The sequence below is a fragment of the Hakea prostrata genome, chromosome 6, assembly GCF_041222555.1.
Source record: "Hakea prostrata isolate BN-2017 chromosome 6, UWA_Hpros_2, whole genome shotgun sequence".
NCBI lineage: Eukaryota > Viridiplantae > Streptophyta > Magnoliopsida > Proteales > Proteaceae > Hakea > Hakea prostrata.
The window spans coordinates 41,076,869-41,095,346 of record NC_142605.1 but is presented as its reverse complement, the minus strand read 5'-3'; the positions used below and the strand labels follow the sequence as shown (position 1 = coordinate 41,095,346).

The following is an 18,478-nucleotide window of genomic DNA, read 5'->3' as shown; positions in this document are numbered from 1 at the left end:
AAAACCTCCTTATTTTGGGTCAAACAAAGATTCATATAAACAGATGAAAGAGTTATTTACAGAACACACACCAACCCTAGTCTGAATTTTTTGAACCTCTAGCTAGAGAGTCTGTTTTGACATTGTTTGCTTTGTTAACACATTTGAAGAAAACAAAATGAAAACTGGAAACAAGTTTTAAGATCTCTCTTAGCAGGCTGGCCAATCAAGGGACCGGACCTGCCCATTAAGGGCTGATATAGCAACCTGGCAATCAGAGTGAAGAGCCACATGAGAGATACTAAGAGAGCTAGCTAATAGTAGAGCACCCCTAATTGCTTCAAGCTCAGCAGAGAGGGCTGAAAACTTAACAAGAACACTCTTTTAGCCAACACAAAAAGGTCACCATCGTCCCAGATAACACAGCTTTGCCAGTATGTTTTGAGGATGCCACCCATGCTGCATCCGAGTAGATATGTAAAAAACGGTTCACCTGTGGAGGAATAGGAGAAACGCTCACTGGTAGAGGTGCTTGTACTTCGTGGAGAACATTTGAGGTCCCAGATAACACAGCTTCGGCCAGTATGTTTTGGGGATGCCTCCCATGCTGCATCCAAGTATATATGTTAACAATGGTTCACCTGTGGAGGGATAGGAGAAATGCTCACTGGTAGAGGTGCTTGTAGTTCATAGTAAGCTTTGGAGGTGAGAAATTGAATGCCACCTAGTAGTTTGTCAAGTCAAGACAAAGAGTTAGAAAGAGATACTGATGATCCTTTGAAAAAAAAAGAGTTTCTAAACCAACAAAGGGTGCACCACAGTAAATACAAACTCCATTTGTTGTGAGTTAAAAAACCTAGTGTCATTGAATGCCATCCAATCATGAAGAGAATTACTGGCAAAATCATTGGTATCTATCATAAAAGGAGAGGCTCTCCAACAAGACCTGGCATGATCACAATGGCAAAATCATTGGTATCTATCTTTAGAGAGCCTCTCCAACAAGACCAAGAATCAAATATATACTAGAACAATTAAAATCACATCTAGTTACATGTATGACAATGATGATAAAATTTAGTTGATTGGTATTACAGTACCAGTAGTATGTGCTAATTAAATCAGGTAGTCATTCTTACTGCACATTTAATATATTATCGAACTCAAGTTATTATGTTGTTAAACTGGGCATTCGACCTACCCACTCACAATGGCTTGGAAGAGAAGTAGGATACTCCTAACCCTCTGCATTGGGTTTTGTCTTTTCCTACAACCAGCACTATCCAAGTATTATTATCGAGCTACACCATCTCAGTTTCTCCCCATTTGGATTGGCCTTGGATAGATTTTACAGGTTATGAGCTCGAAGGATGATTATGACTCACAATCCATTGACAGCAAATGCAGTGTTCATGTTATTGTTCAATGCCATTAATATACCAACAGAGGGTGTAACAAGCTCCTAATTGATTCTTCTCTCTGATTTTCTTCTATTCGTTTGAAGTCCACAGGTTTTGGGCAAAACAATTGCACATGATGACTCTGAGTCTCCAACTATATGGTTCTCCCAACGTACTCCATAGTTCCGATATAAAATGACCAAGAAAAGGATTTTGCATAAGAATGCAAATACACGGCAGCAAAGAGTGGATAAGAAGATACTGTAAAAGAATGCAAGAACAGCAACAATCTTAACCTTATTCCAACTCAAAGGGGGTCAGTTACATGGATCCTATAAGGTTATATCAAAGGAGACAAGAGGAATAACAGTAGTAAAATTAAGCATAACAGAAGTGACATAGGAGAAGAAGTCAAAGTAGGTCCTAGTCTTCCAGATAACTCTATCAGCTGTCACACAAGAAACTTGTTAGCATTAGAGCGATCAATCACACACAATTGAACAAAAAACAAGAAAGAAAGAGACACGGATTTTACCCTTGTTCACCTCAATATGAGGCTACATCTAGCGTTAGGTTTTCACTATATTCTTCTTAAACAACTATTACAAATGTTCTGTTACAAAAGAATAAATAAATAAATAAATAAATATATATATATATATATGCGCTTAGAAACCGTAAGCCATAGCTATTCATGGGCCCAAACCCAAACTGAAAGAAACTCCAAGGCCAAAAGAGATGTGGATCCTCTACAGGCTCCGTGTCCGTCGGCAACACAATGTGAAGCATGAGCCAGACTCAACAAAACTGCTCCTAGCACATGCAATAATTGGAACCAAAAATCATACATAAGACTATGGGAATCTTCTGAACTGGACTGCTAGTTCTACTTCCAGAAGAAAGGGATATCAGGTATGAGATTAAAGAGCTTGAGTCACTCTAGGTGATGCGAGTAATCTTAAGGATTGGTAGCTAGTAATTTCTAACAGCTTCTTCCATACCCAGGGAAGGAAATATCAGCAATAAGTAAAGCAATATTAAGGGGAACAAAAGATAACAAGCCAAGAAGAGTTGAAGACCTAGTACAATGCACCAATAAGAATAGCAAAACAAAGTAACAGATAGAGAAGAATCACCAGAGAAGACAGGAAAAAGGAGAAAAAAACAGATGTCACTAGCTGCTATGCTATCATACCACAATCATACCAATAAAAAAGAACCCAGGGCTCATCCATTTGAATTTGAAACTTTTTGTTGGTTACAATTTTGTTTTTAAAGACTCCTAACTAGACTTTAAAACTTTAGCTTTACTAGTTCACAGTATATGTAAGCCCTTCAGGCCAGCACAATGAATTGAAGCAATAAAGCTTTCAGTGTTTCGGAATTTTTGTTGTGGATTCAGTGGTGCTTACCTGGTGGAGTGGATTCCAGGTGAAGTTTAAGGTGAATTCTTGAGAGGAAGACTGGATTCTCTTTGTACTTTGGAGGACCTTTGGTGGATTCCCAACCTAAAGTTTTGGTGGGCGCCTAATCTGTTTTACAAGAATGTAAATGGTTAACTGAAAATGTTAAAATTAACAAGGAATTTTAGGCGCATGTCCACTGTGATGTGACTCTGTGAGCCTGTAACTTGATGTTATGTGTTTATTTTCTTAAATCTCCCTCCGCTATAGTATATTAGCATGGGCGCAAATATGTAAGTTGGCACCTAAGCTAAGGGAGCAAATATATGGCAGAGCTGAGAATACTCTACCAGCTACTACACCAAATCTCCCATATCCTTGTCTTCTTCTTCTTCTCCTCCTCTCTTTGTCTCTCTTCTACTCCACCAAAAACTTGTGGATGTGTTTTTGGCATAGTGGTGGCAATTTTTTATGTAGTCCTCAAGACTAAGGTCTTATGTCCGTAATGACCAACAATTTTTAGTGAAGAGGTCATTTCACAATAACACATACATAGCTGAACCTTCACGTCATTTCACAAGAGAGACAAGCATTCTGTTTACCAAAACTCAAACCCCCCTCCCCAATAAACAAAAACAAAAACAAAAACAAACAACGAAGAAGGCACAAGCATTCTTAGCTTTGTAACGCAGGAAAACAGAGACATCCATGGTGTAATAGCAACTTTAAGTTAGCTATGCCCATTAGTTTTATTCCAATTAGATCTTGGAGTGAACAAAGTATGTTAAATATTCAGACATTACCCTTGATTGCATCACTATATCCACGCTGATCATCATAATACTTATTCCACAGCATCACACCTCCATACTTGGGGGAAGACTTGATCACTGGAAGTACCTGAGAATTCAACACATTTGGAGGGATAAATCCACTTTTTGCTGCTCCTGTAGCCGCCGCCGGTAGCCCCATGAATATCTTGGTGGCCGGCACTGACGATGTCCATTTCCTCCAAGAACTCAGAAGATCGTTTACATTTCCTGAGCTATACTGGCAAGAAGCCTTAGGGTTGTTATAGAATTGAACCCAAACATAATCGAAAAGCCCAGTGTTAAGAGCGGAACCCAACCAGCTATCTGGGAAAGGGCATTGTGGAGCCGCCGTCAAGTACACCTTCTTCCCCTGTTTGCTATACCCAGATAGGTACCTCGCCAAATCGTCATAGTGCTGAGTCGACCCACCTTCAATGTCGAAGTCTATGCCATCTAAAACAGCATCACCGAGTGGCCTCGACGATGAACTACCACCAAGGAAGTTGTTCCAGAGATAGTCGGCGACGTTCTTGGCATCTTGAGAGGAGGTGAGGGAGTAACTACCAGCGCCACCTCCAATTGAAAGCATAACTTTGATTCCTCTGTTTTGGCAATTCCTTATGCCGCTGCTGCGGTCGGTGCAGCCACCTGAAGATGGGTTGCAGTGACCGGCAAGGTTTATCTGAGGGGTTTGGCCGTTGCCGAAGATGTGCAGGAAAGCTATGTTAACGAAAGCATACTTGCCTGTGGCGCAAGTTTGCGTTAAGGTGCCTTCGTTTGTGGCCTGGCCCCAATAAATGGCTATTCCACCAGCGAGTGACTTCCCTATGAGAGAGAGCAGTGTGAGTGTGAGGAAAAGAAGCAAGGGTAATGTGACTCCTCGGCGGCTTTCCATGTTACCAAGCACTGAGAGGAAATCCAGAGAGAAACTTGAACTGGAGTTGGAGAACCAAGTTGGGAAGGGATGCCTTCTTATAGCAGGAGGAAGAAGGTCCAGGGATAGATACCCACTGAGGAAATTGAAGAGTGAATTCAATGGGAGTTGGCACCGCTTGCTCCTTCCAAGTTGCAATGAAGTTTACTTGACTTTGACCCTGTTGCTGAGCTGACCCTTAATTCCATGTTTCCATGCCTTTCCCTGTAAACTTCGTCTTCATACTGTGCTATCCTGCTATAAGAAACCTTGCTTGGGTATTGCGTGGTGGTGCCTACCGACGCGGATTCTACAGCCACTCAAAACATGGTTGGTTCATTTTAAAGAAAAATTGATTTTTTTATTTTATGCAAATGATGTTTTGCACTTTTGCTGGAATTTAATAAATTTCAAGTGACTTCTAAAACACCACAAACACCAATCACATCTGACTCTTTGTCCAAGTAGAATCTGCCTCTTCACATTTTCCTTCTCTTCCCATGTAAAAAAAAAATGAGCCATGAAGTGTGGAAACCTTTTTATTTTTTCAAAAAACTAAAGTTCATCCAAGTTACTTATGTGCACCTTGACTACGTGAAGACTAATTCTAGTAGAACTTTGAGCCTCTTAACAAATTTTTTCTGGGTATAAAGCCTCAACGGATCATGTGGCAGATATTATGCAAAAAACATGTTGACCATGAAATGGTATACTTAGAGTCCCAATCACAATACCTTTTGATATGCATGACCAAAGGTCCGTTAATATTGTTTGGCATATAATGATTGTTAGGAACAAGAGTACTAGTACACATGAGGAGCTAAGGAGGCCAGCAAGAACAAAAGCAACAGGAAGTTGGCATGCCATTATGGACCAGGGAATTGTAGGATAAATGTCATATTCACTCTTCCATGAAAACCTCCTTAATTTTTGGGTCAAACAAAGATTCATATAAAGTCTTCTGGAGAAATTCTATAGGCAGATAAGAACACATGGGTGGGGGACTCCCACCAACCCTAGTTTGAATTTTTTGAACCTCTAGCTACAGAGTCTGCCTTGACATTGTTTGCTTTGTTAACACATTTAAAGAAAACAAACTGAAAACTGGAAACAAGTTTTAAGATCTCTCTTAGCAGGCTACTGCTTGGCCAATCAAGGGACCAGATCTGCCAATTAACGGCTGATATAGCGACCTGGCAATCAGAGTGAAGAGCCACATGAGAGATACTAAGAGAGATAGATAATACTAGAGCGCCCCTAATTGCTTCAAGCTCAGCAGAGAGGGGTGAAAAACTTAACAAGAACACTCTTTTAGCCAACATGAAAAGGTCACCATGGTCCCAGATAACACAGCTTTGCCAGTATGTTTTGAGGATACCACCCATGCTGCATCAGAGTAGATATGTAAAAATGGTTCACCTGCGGAGGAATAGGAGAAACGCTCACTGGTAGAGGTGCTTGTACTATGTGGTGAACATTTGAGGTCCCAGATAACACAGCTTCGGCCTGTATGTTTTGGGGATGCCTCCCATGCTGCATCCAAGTAAATATATTAACAATGGTTCACCTGTGGAGGAATAGGAGAAAATAACACAGCTTCGGCCGGTATGTTTTCGGGATGCCTCCCATGCTGTATCCAAGTATATATGTTAACAATGGTTCACCTGTGGAGGAATAGGAGAAATGCTCACTGGGTAGAGGTGCTTGTACTTCATGGTAAGCTTTTGAGGTGAGAAATTGAATGCCACCTAGTAGTTTTCCAAGTCAAGACAAAGAGTTAGAAAGAGATACTGATGATCCTTCGAAAAGAAAAGAGTTTCCAAATCAACAAAGGGTGCACCACAAAGTAAATACAAACTCCATTTGTTAAACTGGGCATTTGACCTATCCACTCATAACGGCTTGGGAGAGAAGTAGGGTACTCTAAACCCTCTGCATTGGGTTTTGGCTTTTCCTACAACCAGCACTATCCAACTATTATTATCGAGCCTCCACTATCTCAGTCTCTCCCCATTTGGATTGGGCTTGGATAGATTTTACAGGTTATAAGCTCGATGGATGATTACGACTCACAATCCATTGATAGCAAATGCAGAGTTCATATTATTGTTTAATGCCATTAATATACCAACAGAGGGTGTAACAAGCTCCTAATTGATTCTTCTCTCTGATTTTCTTTTTTTCTTTTAAAGTCCACAGGTTTTGGGCAAAACAATTGCTCATGATGACTCCGAGTCTCCAACTGTATGATTCTCCCAACATACTCCATAGTCCCGATATAAAATGACCAAGAAAAGGATTTTGCATAAGAATGCAAATACACGGCAGCAAAGAGTGAATAAGAAGATACAGTAAAAGAATGCAAGAACATCAACAGCAACAATCTTAACCTTATTCCAACTCAAAGTGGGTCAGTTACATGGATCCTATAAAGTTATATCAAAGGAGACAAGAGGAATAACAGTAGTAAAATTAAACATAACAGAAGAGACATGAATTCAAAGTAGCTGCACAGGTCCTAGTCTTCCAGACAACTCTATCAGTTGTCATACAAGAAACTAGTCCTAGCACATGCAATAATTGGAACCAAAAATCATACATAAGACTATGGGAATCTTCTTAACTGGACTGCTAGTTCCACTTCCAGAAGAAAGGGATATCAGGTATGTAAGATTGAAGAGCTTGAGTCACTCTAGGTGATGCCTACAATCTTAAGGATTGGTAGCTAGTAATTTCTAACAGCTTCTTCCATACCCAGGGAAGGAAATATCAGTAATAAGTAAAGCAATATTAAGGGGAACAAAAGATAACAAGCCAAGAAGAGTTGAAGACCTAGTACAATGCACCAATAAGAATAGCAAAACAAAGTAACAGATAGAGAAGAATCACCAGAGAAGACAGGAAAAAGGAGAAAAAACAGATGTCCCTATCCACTACGCTATCATACCACGATCATAACAATAAACAAAACCCATGGCTCATCCATTTGATTTGAACTTTTTGTTGGTTACAATTTTGTATTTAAAGACTCCTAACTAGACTATAAAATTAAAAGGACTTTAAAACTTTAGCTTTACTAGTTCACAGTATATGTAAGCCCTTCAGGCCAGCACAATGATTTGAAGCAATAAAGTTTTCAGTGTTTCTGAATTTTTGTTGTGGATTCAGTGGCGCTTACCTGGTGTAGATTCCAGGTGAAGTCTAAGGTGAATTCTTGAGAGGAAGACTGGATTCTCTTTGTACTTTGGAGGACCTTTGGTGGATTCCTAACCTAAATTTTGGTGGGCCCCTAATCTGTTTTATAAGAATGTAAATGGTTAACTGAAAATGTTAAAATTAACAAGGAATTTTAGGCGCATGTCCACTGTGATGTGACTATGTGAGCCTGTAACTTGATGTTATGTGTTTATTTTCTTAAATCTCCCTCTGCTATCTTATATTAGCATGGGCGCAAATATGTAATTTGGAACCTAAGCTAAGGGAGCAAATATATGGCAGAGCTGAGAATACTCTACCAGCTACTCCACCAAACTCTCCCATATCCTTGTCTTCTTCTTCTTCTCCTCCTCTCTTTGTCTCTCATCCCCCTCTCTTTCTCATCTTCATCTCCTCAGTTCCAACTTGGTACTAAAGCTCTATGGTTTGAGTATTCTACTTCAGTTTTCCTCTCTCTTCCACCTATCTTTAAAACCCTAGGACAAAAGGATTTGAAGGAAGAGGCTGCCAGGTTAATCTACTGAAAAAGCAAGAGTTAAGTCTTGAATGAAGTTAAAAGAAGTTCTCATGTGAGAATACGAGCTCTCTTGAAGCTAGAAAGATCACCAATCTCACTCTAAGTTACCGCCAGGTCGCCGAGGGGTCCTTTGAATGTGCTATGTGATTTTGACATTGCTGAATAGACTCATAAAATGACTCCTAATCAGTAACACATTGAATAAAGGAGATAGACTCAAAACAGAATTCTATATTTGCCTATCAATATCATAATCTAACCCAAACACTGTCTACTCATGCTGTATACCCACTTCACCTCCACTGAATGGAATTGTAATTAATGCCTAACACAACAAATAACCCATAAACAATCGAACCAAGGCACATAGAACTCATGCGTGGTCCAATACAAAGTAATTAATGCTTAACACAACAAATAACCCATAAACAATCTAACCAAGGCACATAGAACCCATACGTGGCCCAATACAAAGCCTCCTAGGCTTGAACAGTTTTGACCTCATCAGAATTCACTCCAAATTCTAAGTCCAAAGAGAAACGACATATTTGGAGGCTGTCCATCTGGATAATCTACAATTGTTCCACGTCCTTACTTTCTAAGGGCTGTGCAGAGACTTCTGTTTGTAAGTCCACCTTTCAGGTCTAGTAATATTTGACATTGTTTTTGGAACTAAAGGATTGCCTTCCCCCCTCAAGCTCTGGAAACACACATTGACCTCTAGAATGTGTTTTTTCAACATCAGGATAAGTAGTATTCATGACCTACTAACATATTCTGTATCCACTGGTTATATTTAGCAACTGGTGGTCGAGCCGATCTATGAGTACTGATTACCTAGACTCCATTGGAGCTGAAGTAGTTTGATTGTACGAGTAGGGTCCACTTTCCGTTCAATAGCTATGTAAACCAAGTAAACAATTTAGATAATAACCCATCTAACTCTCAGAATTTCTCTGTATTGAGTCAGCAGGTATGGTTTGCTTTGCAGGTCTGTTGGATTGATGAAAGATAGTACAGTCGCTGTTTGTCTTTTGAGTGATTCCATCCAATAGGTTGAGGAATCAGCTTAACCTAGGCCTTTGTTCAAAGAGCTGCCAAAATAAACCAGGCAGACAAGAAACAGGTTACCCTTAACTCCTACTCGCAGCGGCTGTACCTATTTGCAAATTCCAGTCCCTACAGTTCAGAAACATATATGGTGCAGTGGCATCACCATGGCAGGACAGAACCAGCCCAACCTAAGTTTTTGGACCAACAAGGGTTGGCAAGAGACAATGCTGTAGTATTTTCATAAATCATGTTTTATTTTCAGGGTAGATTACATAGGAGACAGCTTCATTTTAAGTTTCCTAGATGAACCAAGTTTTTATATCCTGTTCCTGTCTTGGGTTGAAATCTTTGAATTTATATGCACTCATGTTACTTATCCAATTAGAAGAGAACAAATGAATTGAATTTAGCTGGAGTCGCATTATTGTAGCTTGGAGCCTAAGACTTTGAACCTGGATTGCATCATTTTGACTCATAAGTCACTAGTTTTCATAGGAGAGTTAGATAAATTAACATGTTGAGGATTTCAAACTAGCCGGATTTGTCAATTGTATAAACTTGCACAGCCTCTGCCAACTTGGGATTTACCACAATCTGTAGTCCAAGAACATCTAGCTTATTTAGCCTTGGATTTATTTATTTATGTGTTTTATATGAATAATTATCTTGGCCAGGAAATTAAAATTTCAGATCACATATAGCAGTAATGTATCCCCTTTCTTACCATTATAGTATCAAATGTACCAGAATGTTCAGTAAGTGAAAATAATTTGGCACATTAAGCGACTGAATAAGCTCATGTCAAGCAATATCCTTCGATTGTTGTCGCAAAAGGAAGAGAAAAAAAAATTAATTTGCCTAATAAACGGATAGGCTAAGACCAAGTTGGCGAATCAGTTCATTTCAAGCTAAAACCTACAAGTGCTATGGCAAATGGAAAATCAAAAAGATTTTCGCATGACAGACCTGCTAAAAAAAATGGAAACGAAAGTCTGACAGAAAAAATGAAGAAAAAAAAAACAAAAGCAAAAACCAAATGTTACAACTTCAAGATTTTCCTTCATCAAATGAATTAATACTCACAGAAGAGGAATATGGTGGAATCTTACAAGAGGAGAGAAATATGCTGTGGGTGTGTGGCACGCGTCCTCAACTGTTCACTGTTGCAGCTCCAATCGTAGAAAGGTGACAGAGCAAAGTAAATCACACACGAGATTGCGATGAGAGAGTAAGCATTCAACCATAACTGATCCCTAGAGCAGATACTGATCATGTCAGTCCCTGGAGGTGGTGGTGGCTCTGGGTTTCCATCTGAAATAGGGTTTCCAAGCATTGCATTTTGAGGCATTAACGGTGTTGCTGCCATTTCTCTCTCGCGTAGACACGAGAACGGTTAGCAGACCATGAACACAGGAAATCGCAAATCGCAATAGAAAACTAGTCAGTCTCTCGTTGCCCCCTCTCGTTTGCTTGAAAGATCAATGGGTGAAAAAAAAAACGTGGGACCCATTAATAAAGAGAAAGATAAAATATTATATAAACTTGTTAATGATGTAGGTCCTATTTTTATTATTTTTCTCTCTTTTTCACAAAGTCCGACTCCCACTAAAAATAATAAAATTTATTCAGTCTATTTCTCATCAGAAATCGATCATCATTTCTTTATAGATGTGCGACGTTTGTCTTAATATCACATCAACCTTCACATCAAAAGGTTGATGTTTATTTACTAGTCAAGATTGTGATTAAATATAAAAAATTACCAATGATGGGTTAGTTAAGACCCGCCCGCACATGGAGGACTTGGGTTATCACCTACTCGGTGGCGTATATTAGTAATTTAGTTTCCACCCCAATCAAGGGGATTGTATCACTAGCTTCGAAACAAAATCCCTAACGTGTTTCATTGAATACTTCCCCACTACACAATAATAGTGAGGCCCTATAAATATTAATAAACTAATCAAATATAAGACTCTTAGTGGGATCCATGTGGGCCCCAGTGGTGGAGAAGCATGATAGAGCACATTGTACCCTTGAGAAGGTGATCTACAATCTTACAGATGTTAGATTTTGAAAAAAGACAAAAGCTGCCATGCCATTTCAATAAACTCATTTTTTTCACTATATTAAACCAAACAAATCATACTTTGGAATTTCATTGAAAATAGTTATTTTTTTCAATTCTTTTTATTCCCTCTCTTCTATTCCATCAAACAAACAAAAGCATCTTTAGGTCCACACCATAGAAAGCATCCTCAAGCTTGTCTAAGTCGAGGGTTTCAGCCGGTTTGGTTTTCACTGAAGAGTTCAATTCATAATGAACAAGCAACAAACGAAAAGTAAACAAAAATCCTCTTAGTTTCAAATTTGAATCCAATCCATTAAATCTAAAAACATTAAATTTTATTAAGAAATACTTAAATTAATCAATAGTAGTTTAGATGATTCCTTGGTGGATGTAGATGTCTCAACCTTATGATCCAATGCAATGGAGGGAAGATTTGATGAGTTTTGGAAAAGGAAAGATATGGGACACCTACAAGTATAATCTAAACCGAAACTCCAATGAATTGCAGTTAGATGATAATAAACTCAACTCAATTGATTATGTTTTTAGATATAAAATTCACATATAGTGCTTTTTTTTTTTTTTTATAAACCATATAGTGCTTGAAAATGGTCACCTTGGTCTCATGCTAAGATAAGTATTCTATTGCCTTTCATTACGTCCAAGAACAACACGTTCAAGTTCAATCTATTGATGTTATTTTTTTACCCAAACTAAACCAAACCATTTGACATCATTAGAATAGGAAATAAAGGATATGGGCTTCAATTTCAAATTCCTTAGCCACCACTGATGACTTAAGACTGAAAACAAGTGTTTGAAAATGGGTTTCTAGAAATATTAAAAGAAGGAAAAAATGATTAAGGTAGCAGTTGAATATTGAAAGATTGGCTGGAAAGAGTTGTTGCCCAAGTTGTGTGTCCATTAGCATTGTCCATTTGAATGACACAAAAAACACATTACCAGAATTCTGGTCATTTTAGTTCTCATTCTATATGTCCACATCAATTTTTGAAAGCATAAAAATGAAAACCAAAGCTTTTTCAAATCTAAATTTAGCTTTATTTTTTTGGGTTTATTTCGGTTCATTCAGATTCCCTTCCTCCAAGCGTAGTTTGAAATTATCCAAACCAACTGATTGATCCCGTTGAAACAGCTTCCTTCACAAGCAAAAATGACTTCATTTATTTGTTTGTGACATGAAACAGAGACGACAGAGGCTGCATGGATTGAATATGACTTGAGAATCAAGTTAGGTAGACGAGGGATGAATGCACCCTACTTTTAATATTGATAAAATAAATTAGAGATAGAAATTTCAATGGATTCCATTATTATTATATAATAAAAAAGTGTAATGAGAGCCACGTATTTTTCTATTGACAGAGAACTGATCTGGACTCCATTTTGAAAATTGAACCTAAAAAAATCAAGATAATCAAAGGATTGAAGGGAACATTGTGTCTTTCTTTTTAACGTAAATCCTTTGTATCCGAACAGAATGTTCCTCTAGTCGCTGAAGATTTTGTCCAAACATAGAGGATTTAGACTCTTTCCTTTCCAATTAAGCAAAGAACCTATAAAGGAGTTTATTCAATGGCCCATGACCTCTTGACCTTTTGGGCAGCTTTCTATTAGACTTATGGAAGCCTTAAAACAAAATGAAGAAAAATGGAGAGTAGGGGAAACCCAACCAATACTTTGAAGCTAAGAGAGAGAAGGGTGGGTGGAAGGAGACAAGAAACTAAGAACAAATAAAAGCAATATGACTTGAAAAAAACAGAAAAAGACAAAAGAAAAAGATGGGAGTGATGGAATGGAAGGGAGGGATGTAAGAGAAGTGAAGGGAGCAGAAATGGACTGATGAGCAAGACAGCAATTCCACCTTCTTTTTGGTTTTCTTCTTCTTATTATTTTTTAATTGTAGAGTGAGTGGTGAGTAGAGCCAGAGCCTGGGAATTCCAGAACATCTTTACCCAAAAAAAAGGTGAAAATTCCAAAACATGAACAGATAGTATTATATTTCCATTTATTTTCAGTGCGTCCAAATACCCAATAGATTTGTGTTAATCATTAAGAAAGCCAAAATGCTAAATTAATAAAACCTCAATGCCTAATACCTCATCACCAAGCAAGCTATTCCAATTTCCAATAGTCTTTTGTCTCTACGCTTCACCAAAACAGTCCCTTCTCTCTCTCTTTCTCTCTCTAATGTGCAGACAACCCTATAAAATCCGCTTCCATTTCTAAGCCTCACCTCATCGTCTGTCGTTTTGTTTCATTGGGAAGAAAACAACATATGTCATCTCGCCCTTTAAGAAAGCCTAAACAAATGGATCGCTGTGGCTTTATCTACTCCGAGTCTCTCATTGAAAGGATAAATGCAGAGCTACCCTTCACATTCCCATGTCTGTTCTTGATGTTTTTCAGGAAAACGGAACTGGGTTCTCTGTAATACTCCCTATTTGCAACTCTTCTTCTTGGCAAAATCTGGAAATTTTTTATTTACATATAGGAAGGCTCCTTCTGATCTCAATACAAGAAGGGAAGATTGTGGGAACTGCTGTTTTTCCAGCCAGGTTTATTCATCTTTTCACTGTTCTCCTTATTTTTAGATTTTGATTATTTTCTTCTTCTTCTTTTTGGTGATATTCTCTGTTTTCAATTGGGGTTCTTCTATTATAAGCTGGGTGCTCTTCCCAATGTTCAATAGTTGGGTTTCCGTGTTCCAGTACCCCTACCTAATATTTCTCTGTAAGAGTTGCTTTTAGGGTTTGTTTCATCTCCTGGTAATGGAAGAGTGCTTGTTTTCCCCTTTTTAAATTTCTAGTCGAAGGTTCGGTATTTTTTCCTTCTCTGTCTCACTCATTCGCCTAATGTTTCTTTGTCTGGCCCATTGAGTTTTGATATGGGTTATGTGACATTTGTTGTTTCAGTGTGATTCTTCTCTTCTTTCATTAGTTGTTCTTAAACTAGGGGTCTGGAATTGAGTTTTGATTTAGTGGAGCTCTGGCTTTTGGTTTTTCATTAGTTGTTGGTCTTATTTTATTTTTTCAATAGAATCTCATTGTATATATTCGCCAAAAATACATCGAGTCTCTCACTTGTTTTTTTCCCTTTTTCTTTTTTCACTAGGAAAAAAAATCTGAACTACTGTATTATTTTTTTGGGGGGATATTTTTCTGTTCCTTCTCAGAGCATATATTTCCTTCTCAGAGCGTATATCGCAAATATCTGGACATTTGATTTTTCACCTGCATTTCTGTTATAGATATTTTGCAGTTAGATTGTGAATTCCTCTCTGGGGTTTTCTAATTGTTGTAATCCAGTTATCTCATTTTTTTTTAAGAGCACCCCTGGTCAGCTTAACTTGAATCGTTTGCAGGTGAACTTGGTTTATCGAACATTCAATAGCCCCGAAATGAGGGGTTTTGATGTTAAAGCTACATATATTTTATTTTGTGTGTGTGTATTTGGGGGATGTTGTTATGGGAGCATTTGTTTGGTAGTTTTCCTGTTATCCAGGTGTTCTATGTCAGCTCAACTAGGCTATGGCTTGGCCAAAATATTGTTAGGGTGTAATTATGTACTTCAATAACACCGCAGTAAATCTTTAAGGTGGTGCTTAATGCTTTTGTAGATTCAGAATCAAGTATTTTAGGAAACTATGGAAGAATAATATGCACAGCATCTCATATGGTGTTTCTTCCCCCTGTTACTTTAGCTTTTTCACTATATTTTTCCCTGATCCAAATACTATCTGAAGTTGATGGTTGTATTTAGGAGGTCTCTGCCTTCTTAAGTTTTCTTAGTTCAGTATAATGTTCATGACTTCAATTTTTCTGATCCATCTCAATGTGTTTGTTTTGTTATTGGTAGGATGCTTTGGGCATTTCTTACCATTTTCTTATCCTTTTGTTCAGGGTATTTCCACTTTATTGGTCATGGAGGAAGAAACATCATGGATCACTGACTGCTTTGATGACATCGGGTGGAAATCTACAGATATATCAGAGTTTGAGTCGGAATCTGAGGTTGGCGATGAAAGCAATAATGCAAACCCAATGATTTCCAAAGATTTTATTCTCCCTGATGACTTATTGGAACGTATCCTTGCCTATCTTCCCATTGCTAGTATCTTTAGAGCAGGTTGTGTGTGTAAAAGATGGAATGAGATTATAAATTCGCGAAGGTTAAATGTTTTAACCCAGAAACCTTGGTACTTCATGTTTACCAGCTCTGATGAACCGGTAGGATATGCTTATGACCCAATCCTTCGAAAATGGTACGGTTTGGAGCTACCCCGCATTGAGACATCTAACTGGTTTATTGCTTCTTCTTGTGGGTTGATCTGCTTCATGGATAACGAGAGTAGGAGCCAGCTATTTGTTTGTAACCCTATCACGAAAGCATGTAAAAAGCTTGATGAACCTCCAGGTTTGAAGTATTCTGACTACAGTGCTCTTGCAGTCTCAGTTAATAGGATATCTCACAGTTACACTGTTGCAATTGCAAAATCCAAGCAAATTCCTGGTAATTTCTACCAGTGGGATCTCTCGATCGATGTCTATGACTCAGAAGCTATGACATGGGTGACTTCTGCTAGAGATACTTTGACGGGGTGGAGAGGAGGCGACGAGAGTGTGATCTGTGATGGTGTTCTGTACTTCTTGGTTTACTCAACTGGAGGTGGCATGGGTTTGCTTGACCGCCACAGCCTGATTTTGTATGATCTCTCTAGCCGATCTTCCCATTGTAAGCTAGAACGGATTCTGGTGCCCTGCTCTCTCACCTGTGGCCGCCTAATGAACCTTCAGGATAAGTTGGTAATGGTGGGTGGGATTGGTAAACCAGATCGACCAGACATAATAAAGGGGATTGGCATTTGGGTTTTGAATGGAAAAGAGTGGCAAGAGATCTCTAGGATGCCCCACAAGTTCTTTCAAGGATTTGGAGAGTTTGACGAAGTCTTTGCCAGTAGTGGAACTGATGATCTCATCTACATCCAGAGCTATGGTGCTCCTGCTCTCCTTGTGTTTGATATGAACCAGAAGCAATGGAAATGGTCACAGAAGTGCCCTGTGACAAAGAGATTCCCACTTCAGCTCTTCACTGGTTTTTGCTTTGAACCTAGGCTCGAAGTTGCTCCCTGATTCTGGACCTGTTCTCTTTTTGTTTAATCCTTGTGTTGAAAATTAATGTTCCCCATTTTAGGTTAATATGAATTGAAGTTGCTAGCAAAGTCTACAGAAGATGAAGATGAAGATGAACTTTTTGGTTAGGGGTTTTTGCTTGTTCATGAATCATAAATTGTAATTCTCAGGAGGTATCATGGGAAGATTTGAAATTTGAGATTTTTGGTACCTTGTATATAGTTGACTGATATTTTGCATTTATCTCTGCAATCCAAAAGAAAAAGTTTCACTGAATATCCTGATTCTGCATCTTTTGCTTTCTGTCTGGTTTTACATTGAAGTTTACTGTGTTTGGAGTTCCTCAACCCTCTTCTAATGCTGAAAAGTTTATACTGTATTAGGCTATCTCTTGCTTTTACCTCTCTACAGTCCAAGAAAGGAAAGTTTTGATGGGTGGTGATAAGCTTACTTGAAGTATTTTTTTTCTCTTGGTGGACTAGGGAGAGTTAATTGTTTGTCACCTGGAGAACAATTTTGATTCAGGCGACAGTGAATGAGAAGAGAGAGTTGACTTACAGCTCTCAGTAAAGAGGCGTTTTAAATGTTTTGGGATTTCAAACCCCATTTGTTGGATAGATCCTAAAAGTTCTTTGATCTTTTATCTCTTCCTGTTTGTTAAAAGCTGGATCTTTCTCATTTCATTTGGTAAGTATCTTTTGATTGGTAGTCGAGTGAAATTTTGATCAGAGTTGCAGGAAAATGCAGCCTTTCAAATTTTTTTTTTTGTTGGGGGATGGTTGCGTGAATTAAACAGCTGGGTAATACCAATTAGGGAAAGCGAAAAAGCAGAAAATGGAAATCACTGTGTTATTAATGCCAGTGTCAGAAACGTTATAGTTGATTAGAAATTCATGTCAAGCCTCAACTGCCACCAAGTTGAAATCCAGCACCACTGTCTGTTTGGTTCTTTTGCCTCTCTAGTGTCAAATGTTAAATCACTCTGTTTCTGTTCAAAATTCACTGTCAAATGTTAAATCACTCTGTCTCTGTACAGAAAGAAAACTAATCTGTCAAAAGTTGACTTTTATATCATTTTCAAAAGGTTATCATCAAACCCATGTTCAAAATGTCCACAAAAAACATCAACTGTCTGATAGCTTCTGTAAAAGTTCTTAAGCCCAGGTTGCAGAGCATCCCTTGGTCAAGTTGTGAAGGCCACTATTACCATTTGGTAGTTTTACCTGAGCATGAGTCGCTAGCAGACGCTTGACAGTTTCTCACATTGGGCAATTATGTGTTTTTGACCTAATCTTGGCGCTTGAGTTGCTAACGGCTTATGTGAACTATGCTAGGTCTCCCATGGGATTATGCATAATGCAAAATCACCACCATTGCAATTTTTTCATTAAAGAAACAAAATATTAGCATTTCTTATAGTAAAAAAACTACAAAATAGAATAAAAGAATTTTTTTTTCAGAATTTTTTTTCCATTCAAAACTAGGAGAAAGTCGTAAAAAAAAAAAAACAACTCTTGCAATCATGGAGAGAAAAGCAGTTAGAGAGAGTGAGAGCTTTGCAGGCTAAGGAACAGACAAGCCCATTACAGACTCTTAAAAAAATTACAAACTAAGAAATTCCTCACAAAAACTGATTTTTAACCAAAGAAAAATTTTGAAAAGAAGATATGACAACGCCTTCAAAGAACAAGAACTGTACTAAAGAATTTCAATCAGCCTTGGTTTTTCTCCACACTAATTATATAAACAAGGCCAAACCGAGGGAGAATATAATTTCAAAAAAAATAAGGTTGTCTTGTTGCTTAGGGGTACTTTGTACCTCCCGTACTAAGAGATAAAATTTAATCCATTTTTGTGCACAACTCACAACAATTAGAGTTCATACTTGCAGAGTTGCAGGTCCACAGGTATTATTGTCTTTCTTATTTTTTATTCTTTCTCCTTTTCCTTTTTCTGGGGTA

General features: G+C 38.2%; 1 protein-coding gene, 1 long non-coding RNA gene and 1 pseudogene across 7 annotated transcripts; 1 reads left to right on the top strand and 2 right to left on the bottom strand.

The window, feature by feature from the left end:
- Nucleotides 1–31: 31 nt before the first annotated feature.
- Nucleotides 32–4,830, bottom strand: LOC149014191 (acidic endochitinase-like). 3 transcript variants are annotated; one of them, XM_089158716.1, is made up of 2 exons: nt 3,586–4,830; nt 32–703 (listed from the first exon to the last, which is right to left on the bottom strand). In XM_089158716.1, exons 1-2 carry the CDS (start codon nt 4,487–4,489, stop codon nt 606–608), a joined length of 1,002 nt encoding a protein of 333 aa, XP_089014842.1. In that variant the 5' UTR covers nt 4,490–4,830; the 3' UTR covers nt 32–605. The 3 variants fall into 3 exon arrangements, with proteins under 3 accessions (XP_089014842.1, XP_089014843.1, XP_089014846.1); XM_089158717.1 differs by lacking the exon at nt 32–703 and adding an exon at nt 764–925; XM_089158720.1 differs by lacking the exon at nt 32–703 and having other exon boundaries at nt 2,127–4,828.
- A 118-nt stretch (nt 4,831–4,948) lies between these two features.
- LOC149014190 (uncharacterized) lies at nt 4,949–10,759 on the bottom strand. The gene is made up of 3 exons (XR_016174074.1): nt 10,403–10,759; nt 6,172–6,255; nt 4,949–6,040 (listed from the first exon to the last, which is right to left on the bottom strand). It is a non-coding gene; the product is annotated as an uncharacterized LOC149014190 (long non-coding RNA).
- Nucleotides 10,760–13,269: 2,510 nt separating this feature from the next.
- LOC149014189 (F-box/kelch-repeat protein At3g61590 pseudogene) lies at nt 13,270–16,618 on the top strand (annotated as a pseudogene). Of its 3 annotated transcripts, none has more exons than XR_016174102.1 (2): nt 13,270–13,351; nt 15,288–16,618. The product of XR_016174102.1 is annotated as an F-box/kelch-repeat protein At3g61590 pseudogene, transcript variant X3 (transcript). The 3 variants fall into 3 exon arrangements; XR_016174100.1 differs by lacking the exon at nt 13,270–13,351 and adding an exon at nt 13,502–13,943; XR_016174101.1 differs by lacking the exon at nt 13,270–13,351 and adding an exon at nt 13,502–13,943 and having other exon boundaries at nt 15,244–16,618.
- Nucleotides 16,619–18,478: the final 1,860 nt, after the last annotated feature.

What these genes read in the sequence shown, in the direction of transcription:
- LOC149014191 (XM_089158716.1), bottom strand. Translation starts at nt 4,489, where the DNA reads ATGGAAAGCCGCCGAGGAGTCACATTACCCTTGCTTCTTTTCCTCACA. An exon ending in ATATAGTGATGCAATCAAGG is followed by an intron (nt 704 to 3,585) that starts GTAATGTCTGAA and finishes ACAAACTACTAG; the next exon opens with GTGGCATTCAATTTCTCACC.